The sequence below is a fragment of the Pseudophryne corroboree genome, chromosome 10, assembly GCF_028390025.1.
Source record: "Pseudophryne corroboree isolate aPseCor3 chromosome 10, aPseCor3.hap2, whole genome shotgun sequence".
NCBI classification, from domain to species: Eukaryota; Metazoa; Chordata; class Amphibia; order Anura; family Myobatrachidae; genus Pseudophryne; species Pseudophryne corroboree.
In genome coordinates this window covers 279610251-279628652 of record NC_086453.1, presented here as the reverse complement: position 1 = coordinate 279628652, position 18402 = coordinate 279610251, and the positions used below count along the sequence as shown (strand labels likewise).

The following is an 18402-nucleotide window of genomic DNA, read 5'->3' as shown; positions in this document are numbered from 1 at the left end:
GGCCAAGAAGAACTTGGTACCCGGAACTTCAGGAGATGCTCACGGAAGATCCGTGGCCTCTACCTCTAAGACGGGACCTGCTTCAGCAGGGACCGTGTATATTCCAAGACTTACCGCGGCTGCGTTTGACGGCATGGCGGTTGAACGCCGAATCCTAAGGGAAAAAGGCATTCCGGAAGAGGTCATCCCTACCCTGGTAAAAGCCAGGAAGGAGGTGACTGCACAACATTATCACCGCATTTGGAGAAAATATGTTGCGTGGTGTGAGGCCAGGAAGGCCCCGACGGAGGAATTTCAACTGGGTCGATTCCTACATTTCCTGCAAACAGGATTGTCTATGGGCCTCAAATTAGGGTCCATTAAGGTTCAAATTTCGGCCCTGTCGATTTTCTTCCAGAAAGAATTGGCTTCAGTTCCTGAAGTCCAGACTTTTGTAAAAGGAGTACTACATATACAGCCCCCGGTTGTGCCCCCAGTGGCACCGTGGGATCTTAATGTAGTTTTGGATTTTCTCAAATCCCATTGGTTTGAGCCACTCAAATCGGTGGATTTGAAATATCTTACATGGAAAGTAACCATGCTACTGGCCCTGGCTTCAGCCAGGAGAGTGTCCGAATTGGCGGCTTTATCGTATAAAAGCCCATATCTGATTTTCCATTCGGACAGGGCAGAACTGCGGACGCGTCCTCACTTTCTGCCTAAGGTGGTTTCAGCGTTTCACCTGAACCAGCCTATTGTGGTGCCTGCGGCTACTAGCGATTTGGAGGATTCCAAGTTGCTGGACGTTGTCAGAGCATTGAAAATATATATTTCAAGGACGGCTGGAGTCAGAAAATCTGACTCGCTGTTTATACTGTATGCACCCAACAAGCTGGGTGCTCCTGCTTCTAAGCAGACGATTGCTCGTTGGATTTGTAGCACAATTCAACTTGCACATTCTGTGGCAGGCCTGCCACAGCCTAAATCTGTCAAGGCCCATTCCACAAGGAAGGTGGGCTCATCTTGGGCGGCTGCCCGAGGGGTCTCGGCATTACAACTCTGCCGAGCAGCTACGTGGTCAGGGGAGAACACGTTTGTAAAATTCTACAAATTTGATACCCTGGCTAAGGAGGACCTGGAGTTCTCTCATTCGGTGCTGCAGAGTCATCCGCACTCTCCCGCCCGTTTGGGAGCTTTGGTATAATCCCCATGGTCCTGACGGAGTCCCAGCATCCACAAGGACGTCAGAGAAAATAAGATTTTACTTACCGATAAATCTATTTCTCGTAGTCCGTAGTGGATGCTGGGCGCCCATCCCAAGTGCGGATTGTCTGCAATACTTGTACATAGTTATTGTTACAAAAAAATCGGGTTGTTATTGTTGTGAGCCGTCTGTTCAGAGGCTCCTACGTTTGTCATACTGTTAACTGGGTTCAGATCACAAGTTGTACGGTGTGATTGGTGTGGCTGGTATGAGTCTTACCCGGGATTCAATATCCCTCCTTATTGTGTACGCTCGTCCAGGCACAGTATCCTAACTGAGGCTTGGAGGAGGGTCATAGGGGGAGGAGCCAGTACACACCACCTAGTGGTCAAACTTTTAAATTTTGTGCCCTGTCTCCTGCGGAGCCGCTATTCCCCATGGTCCTGACGGAGTCCCAGCATCCACTACGGACTACGAGAAATAGATTTATCGGTAAGTAAAATCTTATTTTTAACTCCTTCGTGGGTGGAATTTTGAAAACTCCCCTCTTAGTGGGTGCCTACGTCACAAAAGCAAGCTACTGTCCAAATGTCAAGCTCCTAGTCCTTATGGTTCGTGGACATGTACGGCTGCCAATGGAACTGGTTCCCTTGTATTTATTGATAATGTGACTGCTGACAAAAGCAGCAGGATGAATTCTGAAGTGCAATATCTGCTCATATTCAGTCAAATGGTTCAGAACTCATTGGACTTCGCTTCACAGTGCAGATGGACAATGACCCGAAGCATACTGCGAAAGCAACCAGAGTTTTATTTAAGGCAAATAAGTGGAATGTTATGCAATGGGCAAGTCAATCACCTGACCTGAATGCGATTGAGCATGCATTTCACTTGATGAAGATAAAACTGAAGGGAAAATGCTTTAAGAACAAGCAGGAACTGAAGACATTTGCAGTAGAGGCCTGGCAGAGCATCACCACGGATGAAATCCAGCGTCTGGTGATGTCTATGCGTTCCAGACTTCAGGCTGTAATTGACTGCAAAAGATTTGCAACAAAGTATTAAAAAGTGAAAGTTTGATTTAGGATTGTTTAGTTTGTTTATTACTTTTGGTCCCTTAAAAAGTGGAAGGCACATATAGAAACCGTTATAATTCCTACACCGTTCACCTGATTTGGATGTAAATACCCTCAAATTAAAGCGGAAAGTCTGCAGTTAAAGCACATCTTCTTTGTTTCATATCATATCCATTGTGGTGGTGTATAGAGCCCAAAATATGAGAATTGCATTGATGTCCCAATATTTATGGACCTGACTGTGTGTGTGTGTGTGTATATATATATATATATATATATAGTGGAGGGATAAAGGTACCGGCGACTAATGCTGTGTAAATATGCAAATAATTAGTGTAAAAAGCTTATGATTCATGAGCCAAAAAATATAAAAGCAAACAAACAGTTTTAATAGCACATATAGATAAAATACATAAAAGGTCATATAATATCCGAATCGGGTAAAAAGGTAACAAGGTAAAAAACTTAGCTTTAAAATAGGCAAGGGGGTCACTACAGGGAACCCAACGCGTTTCGTCACATCAGACTTCTTCAAAAAGACCCCCTTGCCTTTTTTATATATAGATAGATAGACACGGCTGCATTGTTGAGGTCCAAAGATGTGTTGATGATGTAATTTTGTATTCGGACAATCTCTTGTACTTACAAATTTGAAAATCGGTGTCCACCACAATTTAAAAATGGCTGCCACTTAAAATATTTGTGAATTTGAACTATTGGCATATTGGGGTGATCATGAACCCCCTTTTTTTTATTTTTTTTATTAATGGTCAAGCAACCTGTGTTGGATTTTTTCATCTTGATTGACTCTTTTTGAATGTAGGAATTCAGTAAGAGCATATGCTCTGATGAACAAGAAGTTCCAGCAACATCGGCTGAGTTCATTCCAGGGGTATAAAACTGTGAGGACGATTCACATCAGGGGGCTTGCTGGTAAATCTGAAGTATAGCTGTTCCGCTCGGTCTGTTTGCAGATTGTGGAGAATTGGGGTCAGCCAGAGGTCAACATCCAGGTTGAACCACAAGGTTGAGGTCTCATGCTTAAGAACACTGGATGACAGTCGCATGGACAAATACATTGAACTAAATGATTTCCTCTGGTAAAAATGCTTTCTCACATTCCTAAAATGGCAAAACGGGAAAGGGTCCAGGTGCTGTTTATTGCACAAGATCAGCCATCGATTGTGGTGCATACATGCAAAAGAAACAACCCTTTTTCCAGAAATTGATTACAAACTTGTTTGTAACCACTACATTCAGTTTGAGTTAGTTTCACACATGCAAATGTGATTTTGTTCTCTTGGCCATGTATACTGCCCAGGCTGTGGGAGCTGGGAGCTCTATTTTGCAGACTTCCAATCTTGGTCTCCATGTAGACAAAGCTACTCTTTGTATGACATCAAGTGATTTACAGCATTAGGTCAGAAATGGTCTATGGAAGAAGAGGGATTTTTTTCCTACTGTAGATGTCGCTAGGGCCTTGAAAAGTTCTATCACAAGGATATTAGATGTCAGGTAATTGGATGATCCTCTGGTCGTCTGATGCCTCCGGAAGGGTGTTGACATGTGTCCAATCAATTGCTCATTACATTGCTGATTGGAATTGTGCTCCTTACAGTGCCATGGCCCCATTCTACCAGATCTATGAGTGGGACTTTCGTGTCACAGGACATTAGACTGACAAGCTGTGTTGGGCAGCCATGCGAGCTTCGATGCCATTTTTGGTTTAAGGCTTTGCACACAACTGCTTGGTGAACGTAGCAACATGTTGGTGCACCTTTTGGAAGGTCCCAGTGTCTCCCATAGAATGATTGATTGTGTCCCCATCAGTTAAAACTTTACTTCTCCTAATTAATCAAAGTTAGAGGTATTTCAGGAAGATGTAATTTCTCACTCCTTTCGTTTTCCCTCTGGGTCTGTCCTGTGAGATTGGTTAGCAAGGTAATGCGTGTCCACAGGATGGGGGTATAGAGGATATAATTGAACACTTTGCATTTAAGTGCCAACGTCCTTATATCCCCGGGTCCAGTTTCTTCCAATGGACTGAGAGTCAAGGAGACAAAAAGTACAAAATTCCTTATGTAAATGACTTGCCATATTGACCATAATCTCCAGTCCTCTGGCCTTTGGTTCTCCAGCTCTAGAGGTTCTGTTCACGGTCAGCAGCTCTGAATGCTAGCAAGTGATGGATGCCTTCACCAAATACCTACTAATATACAGTATGTAATACTTTTATTGTCCACAGTCTTTGTACACTGGTATTTGAAATTAAAGCTCAATGTTTTTTGGGGTCATCATGGTTTTGGACTATTGGCAAACAAGCTGTGCTGTGGCCTCTACATGGAAAGCTGTTAATAAAGCTGGAGCCCAATATAAAGGTGTAGGTAAGAGCTCTTGGCTAAGCGAGGGAAAGCCTGTAGTACTGGCTCATACAACAACTGTAGTCAGCAAATAATGACGAGGTCGGCTAGCTCTTCCTTTTCCAGGCTAGTAGGCTGTATTGTGGTGTTACATTTTGGTGTTCTGAGAACCTTCAGACGTAAAGTCATGTCTGCCTCAGTGATTAGCAAATAATAGGCTGAGGGTTTGTTAATGCAGCTATTCTGAGTAATTTCTTGGAGTGACAAAGTCCAGCGCTGAGGTTGTGTGTGGCGCATTCTTTTTCAGGCCAAACTGGAGACCTATAGTATTGTAGTTTCAGTTCTGTAGTTATGTGTCTGGGTGTGCTCTAATGACAGTGCCATACTTTCCAATATTTCTGCCATTATTTGTAAATAGGCACCCTTCTGCTGGAAGAGTGACCTGGCCACCACTATTGTGCAAACTTCACATGTACAGAACTCCTGCACAACAGCGTAGACACATTATTTGCTAGCAAACTACATTAGTTACATTAACGGAATCTGAGCCCCTCTGCTCATACAACTGAGCACAGTCACATCTTTAGGGGCCCATATAGCAATTGGACGAACACCGAATGGCCGATTCCCGATTATTTGACAGTCTGAAAAATCCAACAGGTTAGAAGTCCCTGACTCACCGATTCTGATAATTTTTAGTTCAGAATCGGTGATTTGAGGTTTCCAGCATGTTGGATTCTGACAATCGCTGTGCACAATTTTGCTGCTAGATTGTTATTCTTCTCCTGGTATGAGACTATACATCAATATTACCGTTGCCCATCACCATCTAAGAAGGACTTTCTTTCCATTGCGGATTTGCCAGCTATCACATCACACTTAAGCATTCCAGCTTAGCTTTGTATCTCTTCCTTTATACGTTATCATTCATAATCCTGTTTGTATATTTGGGAAGCAAAATACCATCTTGCACAGTATCTCAATCTCTATTGTTGCGTTCTTTCCCACCATACTGCACTCCTAGACACCTTTCTAGAGAGGTATAAACCGTGTATCTCCGGAACTGTAACTGAGGTTATATCTGTTACTCCCAGATCAGGTACATATGGTTGTGGCAGCTCTGGACATCACCTCCTGTAAATCCCTGAATGCAGGAACCCACTTATATATCTATATAATACTGGAGACCTACTGGATATACTTCTATACAGGTAGTACTGAGTACAGATGTGTCATCATATATCTAGACTCAATGTTCCACGCAGCGCTAGATGCCATCGGGTCTTGTGCAATTCTACTAGTGCTTGGGCAAAAATTAGTCTTAAGGCCCGTACACACTAGCTGATAAAGTAAATGATATCGCTCATTTTTACCCTTCTGAGTGATACCGTTTATTGCCCAGTGTGTATGCTGCTGACGGCCGATGCGGGCCCCCTGGGTTGTTGTTAACTCCCATGTGTCGGCCGTGAATGCGGCCTGGCCGCGGCATGATGTAACTGTGCAATATTGCTAGCGATATTGCGCAGTGTGTAAGCCCACGTCGGGCAGCCCGGGCCAGGAGGGGGGAGACACTAGACGATGTCACTCATGGAGCACATCATCTAGTGTGTACGCAAACATCAATGCAGAAGATCTTTGTTTGCTGTTTCAAAGGACAAGAATGATCAGATACAAATGATATCCTCATCCTCCACCAACAACCTGCACAACTGATGAATTGCTTGCTACTCCTTCTCTTCATTTGGGCGGGATGGGAGGGGGACACACTTGGCGTTGTCGCTTATGGAGCACATTGCCTAGTGTGTACGCACCTTTAGTCTCAACGCGGAGACTGTACTAATTTGATATGAGGCACTTGTATATCTGTGTGTGACTGAGTCTGTATACTAAGCACAGTAGAACTTGGTATGGAAAATAGCCGCCTCCGCTGCATCGTAGCACTTCATATGCAGCTGCGGAGACTCATTCGTACACAGATATACATACAAATGTCGCATATGAAGTTAAACAGCACAGTCCCCTGGTGCGTCTTAGTCGCATCACATTACCATTAAGACGCATTTTCAGCAAAGAATACGCCCACTGCTAGCAGAGTCTCACGGAACCTGGCACGCCGAAAAGGGGTTATATGGTGCCGCTGCAGAAATGGTGTATGAGGACACATGTACATGTAGTTCATTTAGAAGAAAACAGTGTTTTATATATTCTACCTTCCTGTCTGTTCTTATTGATTTATTTGCATCTTATAGGTGATGGAGACTGAAAGGATGATCTATCTTGTGACAGAATATGCCAGCGGAGGGGAGATATTCGGTAAGCCACAGTAAGAATGAGATCAGTTAGAATGATATGAAGGCAGCTGAGGGTGTGACAGCGCGTTTGATTTACGTCTGCTCACTTTGCCCGTGTGTTTGATCTGGTACTGTACTTGCACAACTGTCCTCTGTGCTTGTAGTTAATTATATCTCATTATGAGTTAGAGGAGCACTTTCTCATCCAACTACATAAACGCCCGCTGGCCACAGTTTCTTTCCCAGCCAGTGATTGTCGGGTATCTGCAAGGAGCGAGTTTGGGGAAGGCACAGTGTGAGTACAGTGCGGTATCTGTTAGCTGGGATTCAGGTTTGTTCATGATCCACATAGAATACCGAGAAGCAGATAAACCATTCATATGCCCCAGGCATGTTTGAGAGCACGTATAACTATCGCCAGCAGCAGAACAAGGGTTAATTAAGCCTCGTGACTGGTAATGAGATGCGGGTCCGTCGTGCATGCAGCAGCCTGACTCTGTAAACAGGATGTATCATGCGTGTGGGAGTCATAACATCATTTAACCACTTTCATGCCACAGGGGGGCTAATGTGAGTTGAGAGGCTTATATAAAAAAATATAAAAAATAATAATAATTTTCATGATTATTATATTTGTCTGATCATCTTCTTATCACTTTGTTACATACAACAGCAGTAATGCAATTTCACCAGCGGCATTAAGCTAGTGCAGTGGATTAAAAAATCAAGGGGATTAAGGAGGAAACATTCAACTACTAACAGAATGTCCTAATTTCTGGAGGTGTTAGGGGATCCCATTGCGCCCCCCCCCACCCCCTTTTCTTTGGCTGAACATCCTGTTCTGAGCCCTCCTTGTGAACACATCTCCAGCTCCCCTGCCTCCCTTGCACCAGCCTCCTGGCTATCCAGATATTCCCGCTGCAGAAGAAGGCTTTGGTTTTCATGCATTCTTTCAGCAACCACCCCTATAAATAGGACCACTCTCTTCAATGAAATGTCTCACATTCCATCCCAAAGTGCAGGATGAATCCTGTTTCTGCTGTGCCGGACAGCAAAGGGAAATAGGGGTTGCGCTGAGTTGGAACCAGTTCTGTGTGAACATACAGGATCTATTCAAGTGCACGCTGCCAAATTGCGAAACAAAAATGAAGAACCTTTTACTTGTTCATCAATCACATGGATTTAGCACAGATTCCAGGTTTATAAATACGCATGAAGATTGTGTGTGTGAGATAGTTTTGAGGAAAAAAATAAATACATTCTATTTATCCCGGATCACTGTGTAGAACTTTTACAAAGGGGTTGGTAAACCTGTATTCTGCAATCATAATGTTACTAGTAATGGAAATGTAACCAGTGCAACAATTGCAAACCCCCCTACCCCCCCTTCGCTTTTCTGAAATACATGGTTTCTCTGACGTCCTTGTGGATGCTGGGACTCCGTCAGGACCATGGGGAATAGCGGCTCCGCAGGAGACTGGGCACAAAAGTAAAAGCTTTAGGACTACCTGGTGTGCACTGGCTCCTCCCCCTATGACCCTTCTCCAAGCCTCAGTTAGATTTTTGTGCCCGAACGAGAAGGGTGCATACTAGGTGGCTCTCCTGAGCTGCTTAGAGTAAAAGTTTAAGTTAGGTTTTTTTATTTTCAGTGAGTCCTGCTGGCAACAGGCTCACTGCACCGAGGGACTAAGGGGAGAAGAAGCGAACTCACCTGCGTGCAGAGTGAATTGGGCTTCTTAGGCTACTGGACATTAGCTCCAGAGGGACCGATCACAGGCCCAGCCATGGATGGGTCCCAGAGCCGCGCCGCCGGCCCCCTTACAGAGCCAGAAGACAGAAGAGTCCGGGAAATCGGCGGCAGAAGACGTCCTGTCTTCAATAAGGTAGCGCACAGCACCGCAGCTGTGCGCCATTGCTCTCAGCACACTTCACACTCCGGTCACTGAGGGTGCAGGGCGCTGGGGGGGGGGGGCGCCCTGAGACACAATAAAAACACCTTAGATGGCGAAAAATACATCACATATAGCTCCTGGGCTATATGGATGCATTTAACCCCTGCCAGTTTTCCTTAAAAAAGCGGGAGAAAGGCCGCCGAGAAGGGGGCGGAGCCTATCTCCTCAGCACACAAGCGCCATTTTCCCTCACAGCTCCGCTGGAAGGACGTCTCCCTGACTCTCCCCTGCAGTCCTGCACTACAGAAACAGGGTAAAACAAGAGAGGGGGGGCACTAATTTGGCAGATTAATCAATACAGCAGCTATATAAGGGAAATACACTTATATAAGGTTATCCCTGTATATATATATATATATAGCGCTCTGGTGTGTGCTGGCAAACTCTCCCTCTGTCTCCCCAAAGGGCTAGTGGGGTCCTGTCCTCTATCAGAGCATTCCCTGTGTGTGTGCTGTGTCTCGGTACGTTTGTGTCTACATGTATGAGGAGGAAAATGGTATGGAGGCGGAGCAATTGCCTGTAATAGTGATGTCACCCCCTTGGGAGTCGACACCTGACTGGATGGTCTTATGGAAGGAATTACGTGATAGCGTCAGCACTTTACAAAAGACTGTTGACGACATGAGACAGCCGGAAAATCAGTTAGTACCTGTCCAGGCGTCTCAAACACAGTCAGGGGCTCTAAAGCGCCTGTTACCTCAGATGGTCGACAGAAATCCACCTTTTTACCCCAGGTCACCTCTCAGCAGAAAAAGACACCGTCTTTTCAGGCTCAGTCCTTTCGTCCCCATAAGGGCAAGCGGGCAAAAGGCCACTCATTTCTGCCCCGGGGCAGAGGAAGGGGAAAAAGACTGCAGCAGGCAGCCTCTTCCCAGGAACAGAAGCCCTCCCCCGCTTCTGCCAAGTCCTCAGCATGACGCTGGGGCCTTACAAGCGGACTCAGGTACGGTGGGGGGCCGTCTCAAGAATTTCAGCGCGCAGTGGGCTCACTCGCAAGTGGACCCCTGGATCCTGCAGGTAGTATCTCAGGGGTACAAATTGGAATTCGAGACGTCTCCCCCTCGCCGGTTATGCACAAGGGTCCTGGGAAAAATGGTGGCTTCGTACGAAGCGATTCCATTCGGCAGATTCCACGCAAGAACTTTCCAGTGGGATCTGCTGGACAAATGGTCCGGATCGCATCTTCAGATGCATCAGCGGATAACCCTGTCTCCGAGGACAAGGGTGTCTCTCCTGTGGTGGTTGCAGAGTACTCATCTTCTAGAGGGTCGCAGATTCGGCATTCAGGACTGGGTCCTGGTGACCACGGATGCCAGCCTGAGAGGCTGGGGAGCAGTCACACAGGGAAGAAATTTCAAGGGCTTGTGGTCAAGCATGGAAACGTCATTTCACATAAATATCCTGGAACTAAGGGCCATTTACAATGCCCTAAGTCAAGCAAGGCCTCTGCTTCAGGGTCAGCCGGTGTTGATCCAGTCGGACAACATCACGGCAGTCGCCCACGTAAACAGACAGGGCGGCACAAGAAGCAGGAGAGCGATGGCAGAAGCTGCAAGGATTCTTCGCTGGGCGGAAAATCATGTGATAGCACTGTCAGCAGTGTTCATTCCCGGAGTGGACAACTGGGAAGCAGATTTTCTCAGCAGACACGATCTCCACCCGGGAGAGTGGGGACTTCATCCAGAAGTCTTCCAAGTGATTGTAAACCGTTGGGAAAAACCAAAGGTGGACATGATGGCGTCCCGCCTCAACAAAAAACTAGACAGGTATTGCGCCAGGTCAAGGGACCCTCAGGCAATAGCGATGGACGCTCTGGTAACACCGTGGGTGTACCAGTCAGTGTATGTGTTCCCTCCTCTGCCTCTCATACCCAAGGTACTGAGGATTATAAGACGGAGAGGAGTAAGAACTATACTCGTGGCTCCGGATTGGCCAAGAAGGACTTGGTACCCGGAACTTCAAGAGATGCTCATGGAGGATCCGTGGCCTCTACCTCTAAGAAGGGACCTGCTTCAGCAGGGACCCTGTCTGTTCCAAGACTTACCGCGGCTGCGTTTGACGGCATGGCGGTTGAACGCCGGATCCTGAAGGAAAAAGGCATTCCAGATGAAGTCTACCCTGATCAAAGCCAGGAAGGATGTCACTGCACAACATTATCACCGTATTTGGAGGAAATATGTTGCGTGGTGCGAGGCCAGGAAGGCCCCGACAGAGGAATTTCAACTAGGTCGTTTCCTGCATTTCCTGCAAACAGGACTGTCCATGGGCCTAAAATTAGGATCCTTTAAGGTTCAAATTTCGGCCTTGTCGATTTTCTTCCAGAAAGAATTGGCTTCAGTTCCTGAAGTCCAGACTTTTGTAAAGGGGGTACTGCATATACAGCCGCCCTTTGTGCCTCCAGTGGCACCCTGGGATCTCAATGTAGTTTTGGGATTCCTAAAATCTCATTGGTTCGAACCACTTGCCACAGTGGAATTAAAATATCTCACATGGAAAGTGGTAATGCTGTTGGCTCTGGCTTCAGCCAGGCGCGTATCAGAATTGGCGGCTTTATCCTATAAAAGCCCTTACCTGATATTTCTCTATCGTCCTAGTGGATGCTGGGGTTCCTGAAAGGACCATGGGGAATAGCGGCTCCGCAGGAGACAGGGCACAAAAAGTAAAGCTTTAGGATCAGGTGGTGTGCACTGGCTCCTCCCCCCATGACCCTCCTCCAAGCCAGTTAGATTTTTGTGCCCGGCCGAGAAGGGTGCAATCTAGGTGGCTCTCCTAAAGAGCTGCTTAGGAAAGTTTAGCTTAGGTTTTTTATTTTACAGTGAGTCCTGCTGGCAACAGGATCACTGCAACGAGGGACTTAGGGGAGAAGAAGTGAACTCACCTGCGTGCAGGATGGATTGGCTTCTTGGCTACTGGACATCAGCTCCAGAGGGACGATCACAGGTACAGCCTGGATGGTCACCGGAGCCTTGCCGCCGGCCCCCTTGCAGATGCTGAAGTAAGAAGAGGTCCAGAATCGGCGGCAGAAGACTCCTCAGTCTTCTAAAGGTAGCGCACAGCACTGCAGCTGTGCGCCATTTTCCTCTCAGCACACTTCACACGGCAGTCACTGAGGGTGCAGGGCGCTGGGAGGGGGGCGCCCTGGGAGGCAAATGAATACCTAATTTGGCTAAAAATACCTCACATATAGCCTCCGGAGGCTATATGGAGATATTTAACCCCTGCCAGAATCCGTTAAGAGCGGGAGACGAGGCCGCCGAAAAAGGGGCGGGGCCTATCTCCCCAGCACACAGCGCCATTTTCCCTCACAGAAAGGCTGGAGGGAAGGCTCCCAGGCTCTCCCCTGCACTGCACTACAGAAACAGGGTTAAAACAGAGAGGGGGGGCACTAATTTGGCGATATGCTTATATATATATATTAAGATGCTATAAGGGAAAACACTTATATAAGGTTGTCCCTATATAATTATAGCGTTTTGGTGTGTGCTGGCAAACTCTCCCTCTGTCTCTCCAAAGGGCTAGTGGGTCCTGTCCTCTATCAGAGCATTCCCTGTGTGTGTGCTGTGTGTCGGTACGTGTGTGTCGACAGGTAGGAGGACGATGTTGGTGAGGAGGCGGAGCAAATTGCCTGTAATGGTGATGTCACTCTCTAGGGAGTCGACACCGGAATGGATGGCTTATTTAGGAAATTACGTGATAATGTCAACACGCTGCAAGGTCGGTTGACGACATGAGACGGCCGACAAACAATTAGTACGGTCCAGACGTCTCAAAAACACCGTCAAGGGTTTTAAAACGCCCGTTTACTTTAGTCGGTCGACACAGACACAGACAGGGACACTGAATCCAGTGTCGACGGTGAATAAACAAACGTATTCCTTATTAGGGCCACACGTTAAAGGCAATGAAGGAGGTGTTACGTATTTCTGATACTACAAGTACCACAAAAGAGGGTATTATGTGGGATGTGAAAAAACTACCATAGTTTTTCCTGAATCAGATAAATTAAATAAAGTGTGTGATGATGCGTGGGTTCCCCCCGATAGAAAATTATGGGCGGTATACCCTTTCCCGCCAGAAGTTAGGGCGCGTTGGGAAACACCCTTTAAGGTGGATAAGGCGCTCACACGCTTATCAAAACAAGTGGCGGTACCGTCTATAGATAGGGCCGTCCTCAAGGACCAGCTGACAAGGCTGGAAAATATAATAAAAAGTATATACACACATACTGGTGTTATACTGCGGCCAGCGATCGCCTCAGCCTGGATGTGCAGAGCTAGGGTGGCTTGGTCGGATTCCCTGACTAAAAATATTGATACCCTTGACAGGGACAGTATTTTATTGACTATAGAGCATTTCTATATATGCGAGATGCACAGAGGGATATTTGCACTCTGGCATCATGAATAAACGCGATGTCCATAACTGCCAGAAGATGTTATGGACACGACAGTGGTCAGGTGATGCAGATTCCAAACGGCACAGTATGGCCGTATACAGGAAGAGGACTTGTTTGGGGTCGGTCCATCGGACCTGGTGGTCACGGCAACTGCTGGAAAATCCACCGTTTTTTACCCTAAGTCACATCTCTGCAGAAAAAGACACCGTCTTTTCAGCCTCAGTCCTCTCGTCCCTATAAGATCATATCTGCCCAGGGATAGAGGAAAGGGAAGAAGACTGCAGCAGGCAGCCCATTCCCAGGAACAGAAGCGTTCCACCGCGTCTGACAAGTTCTCAGCATGGCGCTGAGACCGTACAGGACCCCTGGATCCTACAAGTAGTATCCCGGGGGTACAGATGGGAATGTCGAGACGTTTCCCCTTCGCAGGCTCCTGAAGTCTGCTTTACCAAGTCTCCCTCCGACAAGGAGGTAGTATGGGAAAAAATTCACAAGCTGTATTCCCAGCAGGTGATAATTAAATTACCCCTCCTACTACAGAAAAGGGGGTATTATTCCACACTATATTGTGGTACTGAAGCCAGAAGGCTAGGTGAGACTTATTCTAAAAATTTTTTTTTGAACACTTACAAAGGTTCAAATTAAGATGAAGTCACTCAGAGCAGTGATAACGAACCAGGAATAAGGGGACTATATAGTGTCCCGGGACATCAGGGATGCTTACCTCTATGTCCCAAATTTGCCCTTCTCACTAAGGGTACCTCAGGTTCGTGGTGCAGAACTGTCACTATCAGTTTCAGACGCTGCCGTTTGGATTGTCCACGGCACCCTGGGGTCTTTACCAAGGTAATGGCCGAATTGATGATTCTTCTTCGAAGAAAAGGCGTCTTAATTATCCCTTACTTGGACGATCTCCTGATAGGGGCATAGTCCAGGGAACAGTTGGAGGTCGGAGTAGCACTATCTCGGATACTGCTACAATCAGCACGGGTGGATTCTAAATATTCCAAAATCGCAGCTGATCCCGACGACACGTCTGCTGTGCCTAGGGATGATTCTGGACACAGTCCAGAAAAAGGTGTTTCTCCCGGAAGAGAAAGCCAGGGAGTTATCCGAGCAAGTCAGGAACCTCCTAAAAACAGTGCATCATTGCACAAGGGTCCTGGTAAAAATGGTGGCTTCCTACGAAGCAATTCCATTCGGCAGATTTCGCGTAAGAATTTTTCAGTGGGATCTGCTGGACAAATGGTCCGGATCGCATCTTCAGATGCATCAGCGGATAACCCAATATCCAAGGACAAGGGTGTCTCTCCTGTGGTGGTTATAGAGTGCTCATCTTCTAGAGGGCAGCAGCTTCGGCATTCAGGATTGGATGCTGGTAACCACGGAGCCCAGCCTGAGAGGCTGGGGAGCAGTCACACAAGGAAAAAATTTCCAGGGAGTGTGATCAAGTATGGAGACTTTTCTCCACATAAATATACTGGAGCTAAGGGTAAATTTATAATGCTCTAAGCTTAGCAAGACCTCTGCTTCAAGGTCAGCCGGTATTGATCCAGTGGGAAAAACATCACGGCAGTCGCCCACGTAAACAGACAGGGCGACACAAGAAGCAGGAGGGCAATGGCAGAAACTGCAAGGACTTTTCGCTGGGCGGAAAATCATGTGATAACACTGTCAGCAGTTTTTCATCCCGGGAATGGAAACTGGGAAGCAGACTTCCTCAGCACGACCTCCACCCGGGAGAGTGGAAACTTCATTGAGAAGTTTTTTTTCCACATGATTGTAAACCGTTGGGAAATACCAAAGGTGGACATGATGGCGTCCCGTCTGAACAAAAAACGGGACAGGTATTGCGCCAGGTCAAGAGACCCTCAGGCAATAGATGTGGACGTTCTGGTAACACCGTGGGTGTACCAGTCGGTGTATGTGTTCCCTCCTCTGCTTCTCATACCTAAGGTGCTGAGAATTATAAGACGTAGAGGAGTAAGAACTATACTCATGGCTCCGGATTGGCCAAGAAGGACTTGGTACCCGGAACTTCAAGAGATGCTTACAGAGGTCTTATGGCCTCTGCCGCTAAGAAGGGACTTGCTTCAGCAAGTACCATGTCTGTTCCAAGACTTACCGCAGCTGCGTTTGTCGGCATGGCGATGGAAAGCCGGATCCTAAGGGAAAAAAGGCATTCCGGAAGAGGTCATTCCTACCCTGGTCAAAGCCAGAAAGGAGGTGACCGCACAACATTATCACCACGTGTGGCGAAAATATGTTGCGTGGTGTGAGGCCAGGAAGGCCCACAAAGAAATTTCAACTCGGTCGTTTCCTGCATTTCCTGAAAACAGGAGTGTCTATGGGCCTCAAATTGGGGTCCATTAAGGTTCAAATTCGGCCCTGTAAATTTTCTTCCAGAAAGAATTGGCTTCAGTTCCTGAAGTCCAGAAGTTTAATCAAGGGAGTATTGCATATACAAACCCCTTTTTTGTGCCTCCAGTGGCACTGTGGGATCTCAACGTAGTTCTGGGATTCCTCAAATCACATTGGTTTAAAACCAGTCAAATATGTGGATTTGAAGCATCTCACATAAAAAGTGACCATGCGCTTGGCCCTGGCCTGGACCAGGCGAGTGTCAAATTGGTGGTTTTTTCTCAAAAAAAGCCCATATCTGTTTGTCCATTCGGACAGGGCAGAACTGCGGACTCGTCCCCAGTTCTCTCCCTAAGGTGGTGTCAGTGTTTCACCTGAACCAGCTTATTGTGGTGCCTTGCACCTACTAGGGACTTGGAGGACTCCAAGTTGCTAGGAGTTGTCAGGGCCCTGAAAATATGTTCCAGGACAGCTGGAGTCAGAAAATCTGACTCGCTGTTTATACTGTATGCACCCAACAAGTTGGGTGCGCCTGCTTCTAAGCAGGCGATTGCTCGTTGGATTTGTAACACAATTCAACTTGCACATTCTGAGGCAGGCCTGCCACAGTCTAAATCGGTTAAGGCCCATTCCACAAGGAAGGTGGGCTCATCTTGGGCGGCTGCCCGAGAGGTCTCGGCATTACAACTCTGCCGAGCAGCTACGTGGTCAGGGGAGAACACGTTTGTAAAATTCTACAAATTTGATATCCTGGCAAAAGAGGACCTGGAGTTCTCTCATTCGGTGCTGCAGAGTCATCCGCACTCTCCCGCCCGTTTGGGAGCTTTGGTATAATCCCCATGGTCCTTTCAGGAACCCCAGCATCCACTAGGACGATAGAGAAAATAAGAATTTACTTACCGATAATTCTATTTCTCGGAGTCCGTAGTGGATGCTGGGCGCCCATCCCAAGTGCGGATTATCTGCAATACTTGTACATAGTTACAAAAATCGGGTTATTATTGTTGTGAGCCATCTTTTCAGAGGCTCCGCTGTTATCATACTGTTAACTGGGTTTAGATCACAAGTTGTACGGTGTGATTGGTGTGGCTGGTATGAGTCTTACCCGGGATTCAAAATTCCTCCCTTATTGTGTACGCTCGTCCGGGCACAGTACCTAACTGGCTTGGAGGAGGGTCATGGGGGGAGGAGCCAGTGCACACCACCTGATCCTAAAGCTTTACTTTTTGTGCCCTGTCTCCTGCGGAGCCGCTATTCCCCATGGTCCTTTCAGGAACCCCAGCATCCACTACGGACTCCGAGAAATAGAATTATCGGTAAGTAAATTCTTATTTTCATTCGGATGGGACGGAATTGAGGACTCGCCCTCAATTTCTCCCTAAGGTGGTTTCAGCGTTTCACCTAAACCAACCTATTGTGGTGCCTGCGGCTACTGGGGACTTGGAGGATTCCAAGTTACTGGATGTAGTCAGGGCCCTGAAAATATGTTTCCAGGACGGCTGGAGTCAGGAAATCTGACTCGCTGTTTATATTGTATGCACCCAACAAGCTGGGTGCTCCTGCTTCTAAGCAGACTATTGCTCGTTGGATTTGTAGTACAATTCAGCTTGCACATTCTGTGGCAGGCCTGCCACAGCCAAAATCTGTCAATGCCCATTCCACAAGGAAGGTGGGCTCATCTTGGGCGGCTGCCCGAGGGGTCTCGGCTTTACAACTTTGCCGAGCAGCTACGTGGTCAGGGGAGAACACGTTTGTAAAATTCTACAAATTTGATACCCTGGCTAAGGAGGACCTGGAGTTCTCTCATTCGGTGCTGCAGAGTCATCCGCACTCTCCCGCCCGTTTGGGAGCTTTGGTATAATCCCCATGGTCCTGACGGAGTCCCAGCATCCACAAGGACGTCAGAGAAAATAAGAATTTACTTACCGATAATTCTATTTCTCGTAGTCCGTAGTGGATGCTGGGCGCCCATCCCAAGTGCGGATTGTCTGCAATACTTGTACATAGTTATTGTTGCCAAAAATTCGGGTTTTTGTTGTAGTGAGCCATCTGTTCTGGAGGCTCCTCATGTTATCATACTGTTAACTGGGTTTAGATCACAAGTTATATGGTGTGATTGGTGTGGCTGGTATGAGTCTTACCCGGGATTCAAAATCCTTCCTTATTGTACGCTCGTCCGGGCACAGTATCTTAACTGAGGCTTGGAGGAGGGTCATAGGGGGAGGAGCCAGTGCACACCAGGTAGTCCTAAAGCTTTTACTTTTGTGCCCAGTCTCCTGCGGAGCCGCTATTCCCCATGGTCCTGACGGAGTCCCAGCATCCACTACGGACTACGAGAAATAGAATTATCGGTAAGTAAATTCTTATTTTTATGCATGAAGTCAGAGAATCTTCTGTATACAACTGGAGATGCTGTGGCAACTTTCCATGTAAAAGTAGTCGCTGCTTACCACTTTACTACACTTTGCAAGCCATGTCCTGTATATTCTGTAGATTTTATACTTTTGTTTAACTTTTTTAATAATTTTCCGTTTATCTCTAGTAATTAATGCTTGCATTCACCCAATATTTAGCGGAGTTCCCTTGCAGCCCCTATTGTCACTTGTTATAGGTAAAGACATTTACTAGGTGGCTTCATTATAGCTGACTGATCGGAGGAATGTACAGAGCTCCTCAGTGGGTAGCTGCTGCTATGCAAGGTGGAGCTGGCTTCTGTTTCTTTTGACTTTCACAGATCTGTTACTGGCGCAACTTTATAGTGGCCTCTACTCACCCTTGATGTA

At 46.9% G+C, this 18402-nt stretch overlaps 1 protein-coding gene across 2 annotated transcripts in view; it reads left to right on the top strand.

Moving 5' to 3' along the window:
• SIK3 (SIK family kinase 3) overlaps positions 1–18402 on the top strand; it is a 453545-nt gene that overhangs the window by 318944 nt on the left and 116199 nt on the right. For both annotated transcript variants that reach the window (XM_063943297.1, XM_063943296.1), the window contains exon 3: positions 6869–6932. In XM_063943297.1, the coding sequence (XP_063799367.1) occupies positions 6869–6932 (64 nt within the window). The remainder of the gene's footprint in view (positions 1–6868; positions 6933–18402) is intronic.